This window comes from Papio anubis, unplaced genomic scaffold (assembly GCF_008728515.1).
Source record: "Papio anubis isolate 15944 unplaced genomic scaffold, Panubis1.0 scaffold616, whole genome shotgun sequence".
NCBI classification, from domain to species: domain Eukaryota; kingdom Metazoa; phylum Chordata; class Mammalia; order Primates; family Cercopithecidae; genus Papio; species Papio anubis.
Genome location: NW_022166382.1, coordinates 1 through 24,198, shown reverse-complemented (window position 1 = coordinate 24,198; position 24,198 = coordinate 1). Strand labels below are relative to the sequence as shown.

The 24,198-nt window shown below is 37.0% G+C and overlaps 1 protein-coding gene across 1 annotated transcript in view; it reads left to right on the top strand.

The window, feature by feature from the left end:
• Nucleotides 1-23,966, top strand: part of LOC101001536 (multiple C2 and transmembrane domain-containing protein 1) — a 45,120-nt gene extending 21,154 nt beyond the window's left edge. Inside the window, exons 6-7 of the mRNA XM_031662409.1 lie at nt 10,991-11,177; nt 16,872-23,966. Of these exons, the coding sequence (XP_031518269.1) occupies nt 10,991-11,177; nt 16,872-16,976 (292 nt within the window). The 3' untranslated portion in view covers nt 16,977-23,966. The remainder of the gene's footprint in view (nt 1-10,990; nt 11,178-16,871) is intronic.
• Nucleotides 23,967-24,198: the final 232 nt, after the last annotated feature.

The following is a 24,198-nucleotide window of genomic DNA, read 5'->3' as shown; positions in this document are numbered from 1 at the left end:
AACTAACCTCCAGTCCCACACCTCTTTCTGACTTCTGCTCTTCCTTCAGGCTTCTCTTATTTGTCGCTAGCACCAAAAATCGTGGAACCATGTTTGATTCCTTTCTTTCTCTCACTCTCATCAAATCAATCAGCAACCTGATAATTTTTCTTCAAAACATATTGAGGATTCTCGGCCTCTCATCATCTCTATCATTATCATTGTGGTCGAAGCCACCATCAACTTTCTTATGGACAATAGCAACAGCCTCCTGTTCTTCCTTCCACACTTCCCCTCCCACAACAGTCTGTTTCCAATTAGCAGCCAGAGTAATATTTCTAAAACAAAAATGAAGTAACTTAACTCCTCTGTTCCAAACCCTTTAATTGTTTTGCATTGTAATCTAGGGAAAACCGAAGTCCCTTCAGTGGACTATAAGACTTTGCACAATCTGGCCTTGTTGCTTGTCTACCATGAACTTCTGCTATTCTGCCTCTCCCCGTCCTTCACTCACTTTCAGCCAGCTGGCCTCTCTGCTGTTCCTCAAGGCATACCAGACACCCTCCCATCTCAGGACCTTTCCCTCTATCTAACTTTCTTCAGGGATCCACTCACCTGCCTTGCTTCTTCTTCTTCTTTAGATCTGTGCACCAATGTCTCATCAGGGAGGTATCCATACCAAGCCTATTTAAAATTGAACCTGCTTGTCTTGGCATCCCATTCCGCTGTTCTGCTCTGTTTTTCTCCATTAAAGCAGCCACCATATGGCAAACTATGCATCTCATTTATGTTATCATTTATTTTCCCTCATTAGAAGGTAAGCTCCACAAGGGCAGGGATTTTTTGAGTGTTTTGTTCACTGCAACATACTCCATACCTAAGCAAGTATCTGGCACCGAGCACGCAGCAAATATTTCCTGGGTTTGAATATAAATCCCTGAAGCTTGATTTAACACTGGAAATTATGGCTCTTTGTCAGACAAATGCTGATCTGACACCAGGCATTAATTGAAAGACAATTAGAACAACATGACTTAGTTGAAGGTAAGAAAGTTTCAGTGTAATTGTGGAAAGATGATTGAATATAATGCAAAAGAGAATAATGAATTAGTTAAAGTATAAAAGTGTCTGAACAATCTTTATACTTCAGTAATAATAAATGGCCATGTTTGGGGAAAAAGTAGGCTGTACATTTACCAAGACACTTACTGTAACTTTTCATCATCATGATATCTACAGAGCTATCTGGTTGTAAAACTTTACACAAAAGTAAATTTACCATAAATGGAAAGAAACAATAATAATAATGCTTTACAACCTACAGGGCCCTATTATACACATTAGCTCAACACTCTGGGGTAGCAGGGATGGTTCATATTATACCAGTTTTGCAGATGCAAATAGTGAGGCTGAGGGCAGTGAAGAGGTTGCTCAGCCAGTGGGGTGATTGATCTGAGGCTCAAATCCAGAGTTTCCTTACTCTAAAGCCCATGCTTATTTCACCACACTCTTGTATTCAGCTTGTTGTCCCAGAGCCATGGGGTGCTCAGTAAAATGCCAAGTACTCGGTAAACCAACTTAGGTGATGCACACCATATTGCAAGTTTGAACGACAAATTTTACCTGTCACTGAACTACAGTTTTCAAGTGAAGGTGAAATAATGTTAATCTGCATGTAATTATTTAACTTTCTGATCACCTGCATTTTGGCAGGCAAGACGGACTGCCCCCTTTACGATAATCAGCTAATAAATCCCCATGATTGTTACACTTTTATGCAGAGCAGTAATCTGAACAAATTGACTGCTGACAGCTGCGGTAAATTGCCAAGAATGAGTGCTGTCAGAGAACAAGTTGTTTTTATGAACGTGCAGAATAAGTAAATCCTGTGTCATGCAATTTTATTCAGTTGGAGTTATTTGCAATCCAATATAGAAAGATTTACAGCATTATTTATTAGTGTGTAAAATGCTTGTTTATCTTTAAAGTGGTGTTGATTTGGGGTACATATATTTTAGGTTGGTGAATTGCTACTGACTTTGTTGCATTGTTCTAAGGGCCTGGGCATTTGGTGCTACCTGTGACAACCAAATGCTACCAATGTAAACTTGAGTCAAGGGCTTAAGTTTAACAAAATTCTTATTAATGGTATATGATAAGAAAAATGTATTCTGAACTGGTAAGTTCTGGGGGAAGAACAAATGCTTTCAAAATCTACAGCCATAAAAATAAATCTATGGCTCTCTCTACTGCTGAGGAGAAGAGAAAGTGAGCTGTTTAGATGCACACGAATGTGCGTTCAAGTTCAGTGTGGCAAATGAGGAAAATAGCCTTTGACTTTGGATTAAAAACCAAACTAATGTTTTCTTAAGGTTGAAAGTCAATGCATTTGAGCATTTGACACTCCATAGATTCTGATTTGGAATGTTTTTTATTTGTGACACCAAAACTATAATGCTTCTTTTACTTTCTACATAAATAAGAGCAGGAGAAATCCTATTGCATTATTAATCTGAAAGCACAAGGACAGCTAGCCAGAAAATTCTAAAAGGAAGAGAGGATTTTTAAAAAAAATAAAATCATTGTATTTTACTATTTTTTTTAAACTAATGATTGAGTGAAATAGTTCATTAGGGACACAGGCAATATTTAAATAAAGAATGGAGTTTGTCGTTGATTTTTGTATTGGTTTTTCATAAACTCAACTTAAACAAAATATATTAGGATTTTAATCCCTTTTCTTGTGTGAGTTACTGTTTGTTCATCTGAAGATTTTCTCAGAAAGGCTGTACTCATTGTAATATTTTTAAAATAATTGGCAAAGTTCTCAAAGACAGTTTCCATACACTGCTGTAGGTACACTGTGTAGTTTACCTTCACATCAGTGAATAGGGAATTATAGAAGTTTGCAGAAGTATACCCAGGTAAAGCAATCTCCCCAGAGACAGTTGAACAATGACAACTTCTAACAACAGAAAGGCAATAACAGCATGTAGCGTTTTGTAATGTCAGAGAGAGAGTAAAAACCTTTGGAGAGTCATGGAACTTGAAAACACTTCAGCAGCTACATATGGAATCTTTTTAATGCAAACATTTCAAAGAGTCATGTATTATATTAATTTATAAGATGTTATATTATGCGAATGTAAAGTAGTTGTCATATATTAAGAAATCTCAAAAAACTTCATACATGTATTATTCAATTTGATAAAAATTAAGTAAACTTGTGCTTTTTAAAAGCCCCCCTTCATAGAGGAATGTCTTCCCATTCTGAGTGTTTTATGTTTAAATGTTTTGCTAGCCATGATGGCTTCAAAATCTCTTTAGTTAGTACTTTAAGGCGTAATATATACTTACACGTTCATTGTTGAAGAGAGCTGATGGAAATTTCCTCTTGATAATTTTGGATTGTTTTGGCAGATCCCTTGCCGGATCTGATTCTAGCACCGTTGCTTTGTGAGCCATAACGGGGCTGACATAGAGCTCAAGTGGAGTAGAAGTGTCAGCTCGGCAGATTCTTGTTTATCATTGCTGTTCACTTGTGCTTGCTCAATTAGCGTTATCTTCTATCCACAGTTCCTTTGGTGGGATCTTTTAAAGCCAATTGTCCATTTTGTGAGGATTAGTTTAGTTAAAATTAGATTATATAATCTCTAAATCCACTTAATAGGTCATGTATGAACTGCAATTCAGGAAAGGCGAGTGAGCCCCGAAGGGTGCCACCGTCGACCCCTTCGTGTTAGCCATGCAGCTCCTATGCCTCCCTCAAAATACTTGAGGCCTGTGTGACTTAGCTGATGTATGAGCCACCTGTATTCATGTGAGTATTAGATATTGATGAGGCTTGATTTCTGTCTTATTTTTAAGGTAAAAAATAATTGCAAATGGTTCTAACATGTACTTTCTATACCCCAGGGGACTCAGACGAACACACCCAGGGTGCTAATCACAAGACTGTTTCATCTGGGAAGGAATGTTGTGGCTCACTGGTTCAGAGACAGCAGATGGAAAGGCAGGGGAGAAAAACGGTGATCAGAACGCTGAGATTTTTCTCCTTGAAGTTTTAGAGGATAACATCACCATATAAAGATGATGACTGTTCCTTTCACGTGCTTAAATAGTTCAAATGTATATAGTTTTTTTTTTTTTTTTTTTTTTTTTTTTAATGCAGAGAACTTCAAGCTCTGATATGGAAGTCAGGAAACATGGTTCAAGTTCTTGCTATCACTTAATTTTTCTAAGTCTTATTTTTTCCTCTCTCTGAGGTACCATCCCTGACAGTGAGAGTGAGAAAGAAAGAACATGAGGCAGGGACTACGAGGAAGCATTTGTTGAATGAGGGAAAGTAGCTCTAAAATTGATATGGTTTGGCTGTGTGTCTCCACCCAAATCTCATCTTGAATTGTGGCTCCCATAATTCCCATTGTTGTGGGAGGGACCCGGTGGAAGGTAATTGAATCATGGGGGTGGGTCTTTGCCATGCTGTCCTTGTTATAGTGAATTAGTCTCATGAGATCTGATGGTTTTATAAAGGGGAGTTCCCCTGAACATGCCTTCTTGCCTGCCAACATATAAGACATAACTTTGCTCCTCATTCACCTTCCACCATGATTGTGAGGCCTCCCCAGCCATGTGGAACTGTGAGTCAATTAAACCTGTTTCCTTTATAAATTACCCAGTGTTGGGTATGTTTTTATTAGCAGCATGAGAACAGACTAATACAAAAATCTCTTTTAGATTCGAGTCTGTTCTGGTTATTCTGTTGATTCATTAATTGATGAGTTGAATTTGATGCAGATCACTTGAATTTTCAAATATCAAACTCAGGCAAATGTGATAGTATAACTAGATAACACACTTACATAGCACTTTCAACTTTTCAAAATACTTTTTCATCCATGATTCCTGTGTTCTTACAATTCTTTGCAAAGAGAAGGCATGTTTTTTTTTTAAATTTCCGTTCAATAAATGAGGAAAGCTGAAGTATGAAGAGTTTAAGTGACTTGCTTAATATCACAATACTAATGAATAATTGCGATTTATTAAAATTTCAGTTTTCTGAACCCCCAGCCATGGACTCTGAAGTCAAATAACTTTCTTCAAAGTAACACAGAATCTATGTTCATTCTGAAGTAACGATCTGAGAAACCTGAAGGTTTAGAAGGGGCTGAATCTCCAAATCTAAGCGGACCTAAGACATAAACACTTAATGAATAGTTAATGAATGAATTAATTAATGAGTGAGTGAAATAAGTATTGGGGAGAAGTCAAACCACTTTCTAGGAAGACAATATAGAAGTGGTAGAATGAGCACGTTACACACTAGCACTGGCTCTGCCACTGTCAAGAATTGTCACCAAGGGTAAATTATTGGCCTCTCTGAGCCTCCATTTCCTTGTCCATAGTACTTTAATACTTACAGTGCACCAGCTGTATTCCAGTTGCTGTGCCATATGCTGAGAATAAGACATTGTTCCTACCCTCGAGGCATTTCAGGGTACGGAGAAAGACAGCTCCAAGTTATTTCAATGAGAATTGGTAAAAATTAGACATGCAAAGATGAGATACATCATCTCAGGCTGAGGGCATGCCTTGTCCAAACATAAAGAAACAGGTGCATTCTAATATGGATGTTGGGAGGATTATAAGGCTTCTGGAAGAGAGAATGCATTAGCAAGTGACACATAAGCTGATGGTAATTCATGGAGGGTACTGTTGTCTGGCTAAGGATATATTGTAAATAGTACAAAGCCAGGGAGGGACATGGTCAAGTTTGTGTTGTAGACATCCATACGGAGAGGGTTGGACTGTAGCAATGGTTTTTGCCTTGGGCCAGTTTCTCGAGAAAAATGGAGCATGAGGCAGTGATTGAGTGCTGGTACTTTATTAGGAGGTACCATCCCAGACAGTGAGAGTGAGAAAGAAAGAACTAGGGAATGAAAGCAATGAAACTAGCAATGAAAGGAAGTATGTTCATGGGTTGGTCACTGTTTCTGGCATTTCAGAGATATAGCTGGCTGCTTAGCAGGTGCATCCATATGTCCACATGTGCACAGGCCATGTGGAGAATTACATTTTGGCACAGTTTGTGAAAGGGAAGAGGAGTGGGACATTGTCTTCCCATCTCCTATTACACTGATCACAGTTCACCCTACAAGGAGATAACTTCTGCATTGTTTCATGCAGCTTCCTTGGCAGTTGATCTGGGAGCCAGATACAATCTTCACAGTGCAGAAGTGCAGAAGTGGCTTTAGAAGTGCAGAAGTGACTTTGGAAGTCAGAAACTCAAAGTATATGGCAGCTAGGCCTGAATGCACCTTGGCAGAAAAGGGGAGTGCCTAGCTCTTTTGGGATAGTGAAAGATCAGCCAGCCCTAGGTGGGAGACCCATGAGGACCCAAGCATGGGTTTGGGATGAAGAGCAGCCCTTTGGGAGGCACAGCCATAGAAGCAGCTGAGGCAAAGCGAACAGCTGAGGAGTCAGGAGACCATGGCTCCTGGAGAGCCTAGGGAGCTATATAAGCTGTGTCAGGTAAGTTTTCAAACCACAGATACCAACCCTCAATAAAAAACAGATGTCAGGGGAGCTGCTCTGTGAACCAAAGAGGATAGTCTACACCCCTTTTTCCCACACTGCCACCCATAGTGGCCTCTGAGGCACACACCCTACTGCTCTTTGCAATACAGTCTGAAATTAGATGAGATGAGATGAGATGAGATGCCTTCTTACACCAACATTCGGAAGTTTTTTTTAGCAATACATCTGAGGAATAATATTTCACTGCCTATAAGATAATTTTGTTTTCTTAGCTTTTTGATTTGTGGAATTGCAAAGAAAGGAAGATGCAGCAAATGTAAACATAGAGCTACAACAAATTGTGGAATTTGAGGGTTTGAGAATTTAAAGTTCATCTGCACATGAGAAAACTGAAATTCAAGAGGATAAGTTATCTTGAAAGAGGTCACATGACTAATTAATGTAAGACTGAGGTCTAGAACCAAGGGAATCTGACTCCCAAACCCGAGATCTTTTCTCTGTGTATGTATCTGTGAACATATGTTTGGAGTTCATAAATTTGTTTTGATGCTTTTTAGATTTTGCGTTTTTATCTTGATAACATTATAAAACCATTACTGTATGCCTATCCTGAACCATCTGGATGGCCACTTATTACTTCTATATTCAAACAGTAGTGAAACCTCCCTTTGTTCAGGACATAACAGTACCAGTGAGCCAAATACAGAAGAATCTACCCCATAGCAATTAGTACTGTGTTCACATTGCACTAGACTATGTTGTAAGAGTTCCATCCTTGAACATATTTGTTCAAAAGTTATGTGAGAGTATCAAATGCTTTTTCCCCACCCAATTCCAGCAACAATTTGATTTGATACCCATCAGTGAAGCTTTAAGTTTATCCTCAAGCTAACAAGAAAACTTTGCTTAGTTCTAGGTGATACTTCATTTAAAATGGCATCTTACTCTCGAGTAGAATATTTAGATAAATAAGAGATCCGAATAACCTTAACTAGCACAAAGAACCTTAAAGTCATTAAATACTCTCTTGTCTGATATATTTATGAAAACGGACATTCTCTACATTGGAATTATTAAAGTCAAAATTCTGAAACACTGAATATAGCACAGGACCTGAGATAAACTATTTCTATGAGTACACCCAATACTAAAATTTTAGTTGTTACAGAAAAGCATAATATTCCCTATAAATTTATATTGTTAATTTAAATTTATTAGTTTCATAGTTTCAAAATTCAATTTATAATTTTTCTTAATCATCATATAAGAACAATAACTTACAGCCTTCTTCTCTGGTTTATATATATTTTTAAAGCATAAAAATAACATATTTTCATACTTGGAAACTGAGATAATTCTTTCTGTTAAAAATAAGTCCAGGCACAAAGAGGGGAACAACAGACACTGGGGTCTCCTTGAGGGCAGAGTTTGGGAGGAGGGAGAAGATCAGAAAAAGTAACTATTGAGTACTAGGCTTAGTACCTGGGTGACAAAATAATCTATACAACAAGACCCTGTGACAGGAGAGTTTACCTATATTACAAACCTGTACATGTGCCCACCAAAACCTAAAATAAAAGTTTGAGGGAAAAAAGTCAGCTGGGTGTGGTGGCTCATGCCTGTAATCCCAGCACTTTGGGAGGCCAAGGTGGGTGGATCATTTGAGGTCAGGAGTTTGACACTAACCTGCTCAACATGGTGAAACCCTAGCTCTACTAAAAATACATAAAAAAAAAAAAAAAAAAAAAAAAAGTCAGGTAAGCGTGGCAGTGGGCACCTGTAATCCCAGTTATTTGGGAGGCTGAGACACGAGAATCACTTGAACCCAGGAGACAGAGGTTACAGTGAATTGAGATCATGCCACTGCACTCCAGCCTGGGCGACAGCATAAGACTCTGTCTCAAAAAGTCCAGGGCTGGGTGTGGTGGCTCGTTCAGCACTTTAGAATGCTGAACCGGGTGGATTGCTTGAGCCCAGGAGTTCAAGAGCAGCCTGGGCAACATGACAAAACTCCATCTCTACAAAAAATACAAAAAAAAAATCAGCCAGGCCTGGTGGCACGTACCTGTAGTCCCAGCCACCTGGAGGCTGAGGTGGGAAGAATCACCCTAGCTCGGGAGGTCAATGCTGCAGTGGGCCATGATCATGATCGCACCACTGCACTCCAACCTAGGCAACAGAGTAAGACCTGGTCTCGAAAAAATTAAAATAAAAATTAAAAAGCCCAGATATTACCCAGTTTGAGAAGCACTGCTAACAGTGCTTCTTCCTGGGATGCATGATTACTTAGAGTGGTGGAGAAAAGCCTAAATCTTGGATTCCAGAGTCCTAGGTTCAAGTGGACTCCGCTAATAACTAACCATATGTCTCACCTCCTTCACGTACCCTCCCTGGCCCTCAGTTTTCTCAATGGTAAATTAAGGAGACGGCAAGAATCACGAATCCTTCTGCCTACTGGAGCAAGGTAGAATAATTAAGTGAAATAGGCCAGTATGGGGAACAGTAACTAATTCAGAGGACATTTACCTTGTATTTAAAAATATTTATATTCAAAACTTTTTTAGCACAAGCAAAACAACAAATCTATGGATCAGATTCCATCTGAAAACTGCCAGTTTGCAAAGCCTAACTTATATAATCTTGAGAGCAGCTTCCCCACCCGTAAAGCATTAAATGCAATGACTAATATAAATTAAGAGAAACCAACATCTATATGATCAGTACAAAGTGGTGGTGGGCATAGAAGAAAATCCTTCAGAAGACATCAACGTGTTTTAGTGTTTTAAGAGTGCCGCAGCTTCATATAAAAAAGGAAGGGACTGGGAAATGCATGATCAAAGTGAGTGGAAAAAAAAGAAACAACAAAGTAAGCGAAAGACTTTTTTTGGTTCCAACTGTATCCAACCAAAAATATTGCCTGAATTATAGTCTCTCGTCAATTCTCTAGTATTATACTCTCTATCCAAGTCAGAGTTACAAACTGTGGGCCCAGCAGTGTGTCAGGTGCTGGAAAGATCTCTAAAGGTAATACCTTTTTTTTTTTTTATTAGAGAATGTGTTTGAATGGTTGTTTTCCACTGTAAAAATTTTAACCTCAATTTGTTCCAGGTGTTATTGATAAGAACTTAATTCCAATTAAAATTAAAATATGAGATAAGGGATGTGATATGTTTTTTCACCCTTCAGAGTTTGAGGAGACAGCACAAGAGTACCTTGGAATGGGTATTGTGATAGCAGAAACAGTGCAGTTATTTGACATATATTCCAACTTCAGGAAGATGTTTCCAGACTTGTACAGACTCTAATCTCTCAGTTTCTCAATAGTTAGCATTTAGTACACACGGACTTTCTGCCACTGACCAGGGCATTGCTTATTGTTTTCCTTTCTTACATCAATATTCCTCTTCCTCCCATTTGTATCTAGTCCCAGACATCCCTGATATTAACCAATAGGCAAAAATAAAAGGCCTATTGAAATATTGGACTTCGGTTCAATATCTGCGATCACTCTTGCTAAAGAGATGTTTGAACTCAACTATAAGCTTTGAAGCACTGTCCATAGGAGTTTAGTTTAAAAGCAGAACCATAAATACCAAATAGAGTGAGGAATAAGAAACAGCAAGAGTTTAATCTGTCTCTGACCACCCAGTTTATGGTAGGTTACCACATTTATTCTTATAATTGGCTATTTCCTGTTTTAAATGCCTTTTACTCGTGCCTGCCACCTTTCTCAGTTTATTAGCCTTGTGGTCACCACATTACCTTTCTCTTCAAAATCAATTGACATTTTTATGAAAAGCGTTTTCAAGGTATTAGCTCTGAGAGAGTGGCATACAGAGCATGCACTGCCACATTAGAAAGTCCCTCTTAGCACAACTCAGGTGCATAACACTCGAGCTATTATGTTTTAAGGAGATTTATGTGTTTTTATTTAGATTTATACAGTGTACTGTGAATATATTGGCATGATTTTAAAAAATGTAAAACGTATGGCATCACAATGGTACATATTCTATTCACCGCTTAATAACATTTATGAATGAGGGGGAAACATCCTTTTTTTAAAAGTAACACAAAAATTCAGAATTTTGGTAGTTAGTCTCTCTAGATAGCTCACATCATTTTTCTATAAGCAAAGCCCCAGTGACCTAATTCCTTAGGCCACCTAGAGATAGAAAGTCCTTACCACTTTATGAATACAGTGACAGTGAGTAATAGTAGAATTTCAGATTAGCATAGTTTTTGTATCTTACAGGAAATAAACAATTACAGACCCTATGATAATCAGGGTCTGAATTTTGTTAAGAAAGTCAGCTGACTTGAAAGGTGTTTTCTTCCAGTGGTCCAAATAATATTTCTATTGATTTATTTTTCATAGAGCTCTGAACAGCTGTTTGATATGGCAAAAAAAAAAAAAAAAAAAAACCCAAAAAACAAAAAAGGCCACTTGCTGATTCAAAACATTTGTCTCTAGGTGCCAGGTCGACCTGTCAGCCCTCAGTAGGGAACAGACGCACAAGCTGGAGTTGCAGCTGGAAGAGGGTGAGGGACACCTGGTGCTGCTGGTCACTCTGACAGCATCAGCCACAGTCAGCATCTCTGACCTCTCCGTCAACTCCCTGGAGGACCAGAAGGAACGAGAGGAGATATTAAAGAGATATGTACGTATGTAACCCTCCTCCTTCTAGAGTCACATGTGACTAGAAGAGGTTGTAAACAATTTACCAGGAGGGACAGAAGTACTTCTGAGAAGCTGTCTGATGGAAGAATTGGCACAAGTAAAAAGCAGAGTGAAAATAAATGCCACCCAGACCTTTGCAGAAGCACTTGCATTACCCACCCATGTCTAGAGACTTGATCTTCTCTAGAATCTCTTCCAGAGCAAATTCTGGATTGTGAGATTTTACTCAATGATTTTATCATGCAGGGATGCTGCCCATAAAGGAAGGCCAGGTTTACATAACATGACTTTAAAATTAATTTATTGATTCTTTGTAGCTGCAATTAAAATTTCTTTGTCTTTCCAAGTTTGAGATGGAGTTAATGGTACTTACGGTAATTAGTACCTTGGTAACTAAAGAGTATTCACAGGAGTGATTTTTATTTTCAGCTGCTCAGGAAAGCCTCACTTCATTCCTTTATTTTTTTTAATTGAATGTGAAATCGAATTAAAGGAAGGCTCCTTCTTTTTGATCGAATGTGGAACGATAGTATGGAATAGTGAATCACTAAAATGACTACCCTACTCAAATTTTACCAAACTGAAATATTCACAACCAAATCTTACTATTTCCCAGCATCCTCCCACTGGACATTTCCCACCATGTAGTTTTCTTGAATCAACAGAGAGGGGAGCTCTTACTCCACCATTCTCTCTCAATGGAGGTTTGAAAAAGTAAGTGCCTTAGTACCCATGAAGCTGGGAAAAAAGCTTTTCCACTTAAAATGACAAAGCTTGTATTGTACAGTGCCGCCAGGTGTTTAGAAGGCTCCTCTAGACACTCAGCCATGAAACCAAGCTCCGACTAACAAAGAACCACTTTTTTTTTGGACTTTAAAATATTCCTATTTGCTGACTGACATCCTTTCAATAACTGAATTTAATAAAGATGTACCTTATCAGGCTGTGCAGATAACATGAAGTGCTGGTACTAATGCTCTACAATATTCTTCAAACAGATTAGCAGGATGTGCGCTTCAGCAAATTTATTCTGGCTATCTCCACTGAATCAGCTGTCTGCTAATGCTTGTACAACTCATCCACCAATGGTGTTATCATAAACAGTTTAATAGAGGTGACTTAGCAAGGCTAAATAGTATATATTTTTAAACTACCTAAGAGCCTAAGATATTGTGTGACATCTTCTAATATATAATTGCAATTATGAAGATTATTTTACATTGTGGTATCCACCAAAACATATTCTTCTGTTACCAGAAGTGAGCCTCATGAATTACAACAATTTTAATGGAGTTAATCAGTATATTAATATAAAAATTCTTCTAGGCATTATAATACTATAGTTGGTGGATTAATATTTTGATATTATCCCATATATTAAAGGATATTGCTGCCTAGGTAATTAGAAGTAATCCACCTATTATTAATTTTTTTTCTTTTTACTGGATGACTGAATGGCAACTGCCCATTTCCATTCAGAATTTGAGTATTTGTTTCCATGTCTTTTTTCAATAAAATGTAAAATATTATGCAGACGTTTGACTTAATTCTCACATTGTATTCTGCTCAATATATTAAAAAACGAACCATGTTTAAACATACTTTTTTTTCAGCCTTGAATTTCAGGCAGAGGCCTATACCTCCCTCTAGAGACATACCTGCTACTAAGCCACTATGTGCAACATAGCACATCTGTTATATTTACTCATAGCCATGAAAGGACAAAGACCTATGGATTAGGCTTCAGTGTGTTTCCTTTTTATTACAAGGATCATGAAATGAATGAATGAATGGCATATCACATCTGAAATATCATTCGTTTTGGAGAAACATATAATGGAGGTTGTTTGGAGAATTATTTCTATATTTTCCTGCAAGAACATGTGTATTTTTAAAAGTTGAGGTCAAACTTAGGAGCTTGACACTGGTCACTGTCAGGGGAGCAGATGAATTGCCCCCACTCTGATATGAAGCAGCCCTACACAAAGCCCTCCATTGCTGCTGTTTAGCTGTTCATTGCTGAGGATTGAAGCCCCACAAAGTAAACAAACATCACTCTGTGAGCCATTTTTTGATCACCACATTCTGAGAAGATGGCTAATTCCATTTTTTTTTTTTTTCCCTCTTTTAGGGGGAGGAAATGAGGGAAGGTCAATAGGGGGCGGGTAGTAATGGGTAGTAGACCAAGAGCAATTGTATGACCTTTTCAGAACGGGTATGCTGAACCCTTGCTCCCCCTTGTCACAGTTTAAAAACCAGAGGAGCTAGTTTAGAGAAGAAGTTGTTAGCATTCCATTTTTATTATGACATTTCACAGTCATCTGATTTAATGTCCCTTGACCGGATTGTCCACCGTGAGACGATGGGCTTGAAATGTTATTTAGAGCATTGATAAAAGGTGAGCGGTTCTAAGATGACAGCGAGTCATAAGGCTGGTGGTGTGACATTAATTTTCTCCATAACAGAGATGGAATAAGACGTCACGGTGACAAGCTGTCAATCAGCTCTGGCCCCTCAGAGCATCTCGATGCCATAGGATGGGGTATTGCCTCTCCCGTAATAGAGCTGAACTGAGATGCTCTCCCTGACAGCTGCTGCAGTCATAGAGAAAATATATTATACAGCCTTTCATTAAAAAAATAAAGAGGACTCCTCTCCAGAGCATTTCAATCTTTTCCCATCTATTGAGGGCTGAAAGGATTCACAGCAAATCATAGATTCCTCTGCTATGGAAATTTCTGGCTTCAGAAGCCATCCGGGTTTTTAGGCCTTCTAAAATAACCATAAATAGCAAGGCAGGAATACCTCTTGATGAAGTTACATTTTTAAACCAATGTATTTATTTATTACTTCTTATTATAATCGATGTGTCACTGGCCTTAACCGTTGAAATTTGCAATATATTATGGAGTGTCAGCTGACTTGGGGAAATGAAACCTTCAAACAATAATTACTACTCCAAATGGGAAGCAGAGGATCAGAGCCAAAGCACCTGAAGACAATATGTCTATGGAATGAGGCTACCAATGTGAAATGATTCTCAGACATAAGGACTGATTATATTTGTTTTAGTCAAAATAGAACCTGATTTAAATTGCCTCTGAAAATTAAAGTATAGAAACCTTTTTTTTTGATAAAACTGTTCCCCATCATTAGGGTCAGAGACTTATCTGATTTACAACATTGTGTAAGCTCTGAGACAAGAAACTTTCCAAATTTGCTGTTACTGTAGGAACACAACATGCCTACAAACCTCTGAATTATACCCTGCTGTCTAATGCCCCCACGGTGAAACCCTTCAGTTACAGGAATTTAAATGGAGAGAGAAGTGCATTTTTACTGAACCTTGTCACCTGGGTATTTTAAATAGATTTTTGGTGATAAATAACTGTTTAAAAACAATAAAAGATTAACAGTTAATCCTCATGCTAAACACTCTTATAAAAAGTTAGGCTGTGAGATTACTCATATATCCACATTTCCTCCTCTCAGTATACCAAGGTCATAGTTTCAGTGTAAACAATGACTGGTCATACGGGACTGATAAAGTTCCTATCACAGTAAGCTTTTGCTTGTCAGTATTCTCACATTATTAATATGGTGATGGGAGTGCTTTTTACTCTAGTAACATTTTAATAGCTAACTTTATTATGCAAAAGTATGTTATGTTCTCTGATTATAAAACATTTTATAGATTATGAAAAAGAAGTACCTTTGATTTACTGAGTAGAAGTGCTGATCGCGTTGTAAGAAAAATGCTATGAAGTATAAATAAACAAATGCACATTAGCATTCTGTTGGTTCATTTTACTCTCAAAGTATTTGTGCCCATTAATTAGACTTCTGAATTATTGTATTGGTTTCCCTCTTTTAATTCCTTCAAGTGCTACACTTATAAAACACCACCGTTACTAATTTATGAAGTGAAATAGATTTTATCATTTGGATCCATTTTTTCTATTGAAGTTTCCATACTTCTGTACATACTAAAATAGCAAATAAAACTATAAATTTAGGAAAATTTTTTATTTTTAGTCATCAATTTATTTTTGAATTTATTTTTAGTCATCACTTTGATTGACTGTAGAAGATTGTGTCTGTCTTTCACTTATGTAGAACTACAGTAGTCTTTTGAAATAAATACTAGAAAATAGTCTTTAGGTAATTTAATCCTCATCTAGCCCATGCAATTTCCAAAACTCACCAAGAGGAAAATAGTAGAAAAAAATGATTAACTTAATGTTGACCTTCTTACCCCTAAAGACTGAAGAGTGTTACATATCCAACAACGTGAGATTTAATATTGATAATTAGGCTGAGAGTGGTGGTTCATGCCTGTAATCCCAACACTTTGGGAGTCAAGGCTGGAGGATCACTTGAGGCCAGGAATCGGAGACTATCCTGGGTAACATAGCAAGACTTTTTCTATAGAATTTAAAATGTTTTTAAAAACAAATTAACCAAGTATGGTTGCACCAAAAATAAGCAAATATGCTAGTAGTTCCAGCCACTCAGGAGGCTGAAGTGGAAGGAATGCTTGAGCCCAGAATTTGGAAGTTACAGTGAGCTATTATCACGCTACTGCACTCCAACCTGAGTTAGACCCTGTCTCTAAAAAAAAATAAAAATAAAAAAATTTTTAAAACCCCACTAATCTCCAAACCATTATATCTACAGATGAAAATATTTCTTGGAGTGGTTTGCTTGCTAGAGGAGATTGAAAAAAGGAAACAGACATATCTATTCCATAATTTATTGTTCACCATTTATTGATAATTATTTATGGGAGTAAATGTGTTTTTTTTTTATTCTTTCAGAAAATCTAGTTATATAGTAACAATTATCCACATTGAGGTGTGTGTGTGTGTGTGTGTGTGTGTGTGTGTGGTGTAGATTCATGATGGTGGAAGGGTAATTTATACTGAAGAAACACAAATGACACCTTGAACCCCTTATGCAGCATCAAAGTTTCCATTCTATACATACTAAAATAGCAAATAAAACTATAAATTTAAGAAAAATTACTCACTATTTTGAATTTATTTTATTTTTTTGAGTTGGAGTTTTGCCCTGTCGTCCAGGCTGGAGTGCAATGGCATGATCTTGGCACATTGCAACCTCTGTCTCCTGGGTTCAAGCAATTCTCTGCCTCAGCCTCCCGAGTAGCTGGGATTACAGGTGCCCTCCACCATGCCTGGCTAATTTTTTTTTGTTGTATTTTTAGTAGAGATGGGGTTTTACCATCTTGGCCAAGCTGGTCTTGAACTCCTGACTTTGTGATCCATCAGCCTCAGCTTCCCAAAGTGCTGGAATTACAGGCGTGAGCCACCGCTCCCAGCCTGAATTTATTTTTAGTCATCAACTTGATTTATGTTAAAAGATTATGTATGTATTTTACTTATGTAGAACTACTTAAGTTCTTATGTAGAATTGCATAAGTCTTTTGAAATAAATACTAGAAAACAGTCTTTAGGTAATTTAATCCTCAGCTAGTGCATGCAATTTCCAAAACTCACCAAGAGGAAAATAGTAAAAAAATAATAATTAATGTTTAATGTTGATCTTCTTACCCCCAAAGTCTGAAGATAAACTAAAAAATGTAATGTTTTCTCAGCACACTCTTTAAGACTCCTTGGGACCTCCCTTTTCTAATACTGATGTTGGGGTCTTTCAGAGCCCATTGAGGATATTTCACAACCTGAAAGATGTGGGATTTCTCCAGGTGAAAGTCATCAGAGCGGAAGGGTTAATGGCTGCTGACGTCACTGGTAAGAGATGATGCAATTCTCCTATTGCTCAGATCAAGCAGCACACGAAGTCTACACCATTTAATAATTCAACTTTGCATTTCACCTGATGGATCATCAAAGTAAATAATTTAACGATTCAGGGTTGATCTTAGAAATATTTGCCAACCCCCTTATTTTTATAGTAACTCTGCTTTTTAAAGGCAGGGTAACGTATTAAAAATAAACACTAAAAAGCAAAATGATTTTTGAATTGTTGCCTTCTTCAAAGTTTAATCAATGTAGTAGAAATACTTCTTCCAGGTATTGTTATTTCCAGGTATTGAACCAGTGCTATACAGAATCAGCTTCCCTCATAGCATCAACACTTATAATTCAAACATGCATGAAATCTGTTGGATATTTCACTGAAAAGTTTAGATGCATAATACTCAATCATTTGGTATGAACTCTTGATATTTGGGTTGCTGATCCAACTCATTAGTCGTCCAAATTCCCTGGCACATCCCAGAGATAATTTTGGATCTAAACTAAGCCTCTAGATTGTTTGAAATTTCTTAAAGTAGGAAACAAGGCTATACAAATGTCCACATTAGTTTTGTCTCTTAAAGCTTCCTGATTTGCATAATGCTATTTCTGTAACATATTAACAAGCGGGCTGATGGCAATTATTTCATCAATTTCCAGAATTAAATCATCATTTTGAATTTATAACAATGTGACCATTCATTTATGATTTAATTTCATAAGGATTTGGGGGATGTTTATACTATTCCTTAAATTATCCATCTTGAGTTAGACAATAAATAGGACTGGCTTGACCAATTTGTGCAAATTTCACTGTTTCTGAAGAAAATATCAATTTATCATTCTGGAAATATGCTTACCATTGTGAACATTCAGCCACATCATCCTAATGAGGTAACAAACTTATTTCACGGGAAGAAATGTACTTTTTCTACCATCCAAGGATCTGAAATCACTGTGCACTTCTTTAATTCATTCAACAGAATCAAAAACAAATAAAAGATAACATGTCTTCAAATGAAAATAGCAGATGTTTGTTCCAAAACTGCAATATTTTTATATTTTAATATTTGCCTATTAAGTGACCATGTGTGAGAAAATTTAAAATATTAGTTTACAGTTCCTTTAAAAAGGTAATTATCAACTCATTTGTAATCAAGAAGATGATAACAGTTGTCACATATTTTTTCAAAACAGGCATACCTGAAAATGGGAGAGTAGGTTGTTTGTAATATTTGCATATATGCTAATTTGGCTCCTTGTACAAAACAATTAATGTGAAATGTATACATTTTCCTATTTATGAAATTTCTTTCTAGTATGATTATAATCAAATTAATCTGGCACAATTATTTCTTTTAGAAAAATGCATGTACCATTTACTTCAAAAGCTTACATACCTGTCCATTATACAATTGGATAGAATTGTATAAGTTTGTCTTCTCTTGGAGAGAAGCTGTCATTGATTTTCAAACTTCATGAATATGCAAACTAGATTAACCCAGTTGGCCTGTATGCCACTATGGAAGTTAAAATACATGTTCTCTCAAAGCTGGAAAAAAATAGAGATATTTCTCTCCTAATGGTTCTATGTAAATTGATGTGAATAACAATAGCCTTTCCCCTGGGGATTCAATGAGACATAATTTTCATTTGATAAAATGAACATTAATTTGGGGAATACTAAATAACAGTCTCCATTTTTTCCTCCAGTTTTAGAGATATAAATCTAATGATTCCCCATTTCATGCTGACCTTATAATCTAATGTGCTCTGAATTGAACAAGAGAGATGTTGAACTATTCAGGGGCAAAAAGATAATTCAGTCTTTGACCTTGCTCACTCTTGGACCTTCTGTGGTCTTTACGACATTTGTGATGGTGGCAAAAATTGAAGACTATATATTTGAGTCAGAAATGTCTGAATATACTACCAATTTTAAAAATTATTTTTACTTTTGAAAAGGATACTTTATATATATACACATATATATAAATACACACACACACACACGCACACACATATGTGTGTATCCTGATGCTTCCTTGTCTTTGTCATTAAATTTGGGACACAAGAAAGTTTTTTGTCTGCTTTCCCTCTTACTTGTTCAAAGAACTTTAAAGATATGATGTGCGTCTCAGTGGATAATAACAGTCAGGCTCTACAAGTTATTAGGCAATAGTTTGAAAAGAGGCAATTGACTAGCGCTGTCTTCAAATCCTCAAGTTAGCATCCATTTAGGAATTTTGTCGATGTAGAGGGGTGATTTTAAATCACTGGTAACTGTCTGTGCTAAGGCAAGAACATTTTCTGACATGGTACAAATGAGCCTGTTACTTATAAGATACACGGTTGGTTTCAGAACACTTTTTCTAAATAAGTCTAACGAGACAAATTTATATTTGACCAACTTAGCTCTATTTTTTAGATTTTTTTAATGATTTGAACATAAAGCTAAACTCCCATTGTTTCAGCAAAATATGTTAAATTATAATATTCCATCATTAGACATGAGCACAGGAAAGAAAGAGTCTATAGTGTTTTAAGTAGCCATCAATCTTACTACGGTTACAAAGAATTTTTCCCTTTCAAAATGTAAAATTTTTCTTTTGTTACAACACATTCATTGAGAAACATTGTGATACTGTATTAACTCTGTGTGAATAAAGAGCAATTGAGACTCTCTTTGAATGAGTGAGTATAAAGCACAAATTACTTTTTAATGAAACCCTCAATTCTTTCCCTTTCCACAAAAAGCCTATAGCCTTGTTCAGCTGAACACTACTACAGTAGGTCACTTCAGTTAAGCCCCTAATAAACTGTTGATGGTCGAGGGTAGTTTTTTCTTTGGTCTCAATAGCCCAGTGTTGGACAGTGCACTTCAAATCATTAAGGTTAATACAGATTTTAAAAAGAGATTAACTCTGGTGGTTAAGGCCTCCATTTACAACTCCCACACATACACATGCATTGAGCAAGGCACAAGAGTGGATTGAGATTTCAGTCAAATTGTGGGCATCTTTTCACAGCCTGAGAAAGTGGCACTGTGGTTTGAAAAGTTGGTCAGCTAAATTCTTCATAAGGGAAAAAGTTTGAGTCACTGAAAAATACTTCTCAGTACAACTTACTTACCTTTCAACTAACCAGTGAAAAGGTTAATGTCTCTCCGCACCATCAAAGCAAGACCTAGAGACTGGCCCTGCGTTCACTGGGGAAGATCTCTCTGCAGCTAGATCGAGTTTTCCTTAAAATTCTACAAATTGTGAGGAAAGGCCAGTGGGGTGGGGTGTGGGAGGCCGGCGGCGGCGAAGAAATATTTTTTCTTTGGGTGGTAGGAAATAGTTTGTGTTATCATTTGTCTTTTTTAGCTTCTGATTATTCTTTTCCTTGAGCAGGGCCTAATTTCTGCCTCAACAGAACATTCCAAGTCTCCTATATTGAGTGATGCTTTCTTTGCAGAGTATTTAGACCTGGCCTATTGGTTCTTTCAAGTTCTAAGAGGAGAAGGAGAAAAGAGTTCTCCTCCGCCCCTCCCCTTCATTTCATTTTCCCCTGGGTTCTCGCTCTCTTTCTGTGTGGTTTTTTTTTTTTTTTTTTTTTTTTTTTTCTGAGCTCCTAAGGAAGAGGTCGTAGCTTCCCCAGGGAGACCAGCCACTCAGTTTCAGAAACAGCGATATGGGAGAACTGTGAAACCCTTCAAAAGATGTCCTACCTTTTCACTGTACTAAAAGGTACACTAATATAAAACTTCTCCACACCAGGTGAATTGATCTCTCAAATTAATGCGCCGTCTCCTTCAGGAAACAATAGAGGGAGAGGAAGAGAAAAAGGGTGGGGGGGAGAGAGAGGGAGAGAGAGAGAGAGACAGAGAGAGAGAGAGAGAGAGAATTTTACAATTAACAGAATGTGTCACTGAAATAGTCCCTTTAAATGAGCGTATCTTTTTCTAAAACAAGGCTATGCATAAAGACTTGCGACTTGCCAGCCCCGTAGTCTGGAAACCTACTAGTTATTAAGAGAGATGTTTACTACCCCTTTATTTGCATAGACTTTTCCCATGTTTTTCTTTTGGAAAACTGTCTTCATTGTTGGAAAATATTTAAGTAACAAAACAGCAGAAAAAGACATGCTACAGTTTTTTTATCAGCTTCCGTGAGAGTCTTATTATCTTAAGAAATAACAGTTAGCAGCTCAGATTCATTAGCAGAGCTAAATTTAAGCCCCATTTGACAGGCTGCCTAGAAAACATTTTGTTTTGCTGTCTGTGGGCTTTAATTAAGATGTGTTCAATTTCAGTCCTCTTCAGTCTAGCTCCCGCCCCCCCCCCCCAACCCCCACCCCCAACTTGCTGTGTCACAGACCGGCGATCAGACACTTTTAGATGGTCCGGCCCATGACTTTGACCTTCTGCGCAGTCCGGCGTTCCCTGGGGAACCGTTCAACTCATGAGGTCTGATTTCACACTTCCAGGATGCCTCAGCTCTCTTAACAATGACAGGGAGACAAAGCCCTTTAGAGCAGGCCGCATGGGGACTTGTTTAAATTGGAAACCAGAGAGGAGTCAAGGAACAAGGTTATGGGCTACAGAATAGTGCTTTTAATAAAGAGCTCACAGCTCTGGCTCAGCTCAAAGAGGTCTACCTCTGTACAATTAATTGAGCCATTTATCTGGAGCATCTTAGGCCTCTACTTTCTCACAGAATTGCGTGGTAAATATCAGCTAAGAAGCAAATGAGATATGCATGAAATGAATTTTAACACTTTGATTACTGTGCCTCCAGTCTTCATTAAAAGTAAATTTATTTGTATTTCTGACCTCATTATCAGGAGGCTGCCTGCATTTTTATTGGTTCCTGTGATTTCCAGCTTGAGTGTGTCATGAAGGTATATTTTATACAAAGATTTGGATTTATTATTCTTGATATTTTCCCTGAACATTATGGGTCTATTCAGAGAAAGAAAATGAAAAGGCAGCTGTACAGAAAAAGGCAAGTCTGATCTTTGAAAGTTTTACATACAGTTGGAGAAATACCAAGCACATATACCTGACATAGACAAGATATTGTCCTTTAAAAAAATTAACTTTTGGTGGGTTACTCTAGCAAATAGCTTAAGACATATGCAGTTGTTACTTCAAGTGGCTGTAGGATACAATTGCTCAATTGGAAGAAGTTGCTAAGTTGCTTTTTAAAATAGAATTGTAGCAGTTTGAATTAATAGCTTGTGCCTTTAATTGTCATCATCATATTTAATAAAATTGACAATGTCTGATAAATGCAGCCTTAGATATTACAATCATTCTTTAAAATTTATGTTGGAAGAAAATAAAATATAAATCCTTTAAGTTCTACGTAATTTCATTCGAAGAACTGTATAAAATATATTGGAAGTCCTTCATCTTGGTATATTATCAAGGATAAAATAATCTACCAAATACAAGAGAGGGTGTGCAAATAGTTGTAGTTTCTTAACTTTACTATCTTAAGATCTGAAAATTATATTGCTTGAAACAAAAACCTTAAGTTTTAACACAAAATATATAGGACATTTCTCAAGCAAAGTATGCTTTATTTCCATTACATAAGCTAATGTTCCATTTGCTTTTTAATAATTATGCTCATAGAAGACTTTTAAGGAGATAATATACCATGAGAAGGCAGACATTTTATCCAATTTATAATGCATCAAAAATATACAACACCTGCTATTCTTATCACGGTACTATACCTGGTTTAAAAAACAAGATTATACACATATACATGATAAATGTATTAATACTATATAAATCTTTTCCTTAAGAATGAGCCTAAACAAATAAAAATATCACAGGGAAAGAAAGCAAATCATTGTTCTTCCTTCTTTTATGTCACCACATCTTACATAGAAATTAAAGTTACTTTCTTTAGTAATTGCATTTTTAAAACGTAGCCAAATTCTAAATATAGAAAAAGTGTTCTTCTAAAACCAAACAGTTGTTATCAAATATCTCCAAAAAGAGGAATGAAAATGATAATTTAGCACAAGGGCTGATGAAGCCTGAATCTGAGCCAGTGTTTTAAAGAGAATTACAGAAATCATATGTGATTCATATGCGGGTCACATGGTTAGAAGATACTGCCCTGGAAGAATAGGTGGGATGACAAAAGAGATTGATAATTGGGTTTGATATGCGCTAGAGGTGAAGGACTATGGGTTGAGAAAGTGGTGGTCCCACTATCAATGGGAAATGAGGGAAAGAGAAATACTGTAAAATAATTAATCGGGTTCTGTAGAACAAAGATTACAAAATGATCCTTTGAGTAAAGAAATAGCAAATTGCTGATTTGGCTCAGAGGGCTAGCTCTAGGATTTCAATCAGTGCTTGAAGAAATACTTTCATGATGCTAGAATCATTGTTTAAAATTAAACTTTTAAAAAATATTTTGTTACAGTGCAACATAATTGTGCAAATAAGGATGTATTTTCTAGAACAATGGATCAAGGAAATGCTACAAATAGAGAGGATCTAGATTTAACTAGGTTTTTGAAAAAAAAAATAAAACTTACTACAGAGATACTTGGGTTAAATGATAGTATAGTTGGACTTGTGAGTGACTAAATAGTCAAGCCTAAAGAGTAATTATTAAAGGATTGATGTCAGTGGGGATGCCAAGTGGGTTACAGGGCTCCGTCCTTGGTCTAAGCTGTTCAATGTGTTTACGAATTACTTTGAGGAGGTAATTGACTGCTTCCTTACCAAAGTTGCTAGGAGGGCTACTTAATTCATTTTATGTGAGACCAGTATATGTATACAATCCTGTGCTGCAGACAAAAAATAAGCTTAATTCAATAAGATGAACATTAAAAAGTGTAAATCCAAAGTCTTTCCTGGGTATTAAACTGTGATATCTTGCTTTAACCATAGAAAATAAAGAAAAGGGCCGGGCGCGGTGGCTCAAGCCTGTAATCCCAGCACTTTGGGAGGCCGAGACGGGTGGATCACGAGGTCAGGAGATCGAGACCATCCTGGCTAACACGGTGAAACCCCGTCTCTACTAAAATACAAAAAAAATTAGCCGGGCGAGGTGGCGGGCGCCTGTAGTCCCAGCTACTCAGGAGGCTGAGGCAGGAGAATGGCGTGAACCCGGGAGGCGGGGCTTGCAGTGAGCTGAGATCCGGCCACTGCACTCCAGCCTGGGCAACAGAGCCAGACTCCGTCTCAAAAAAAAAAAAAAAAAAAAAAAAAAA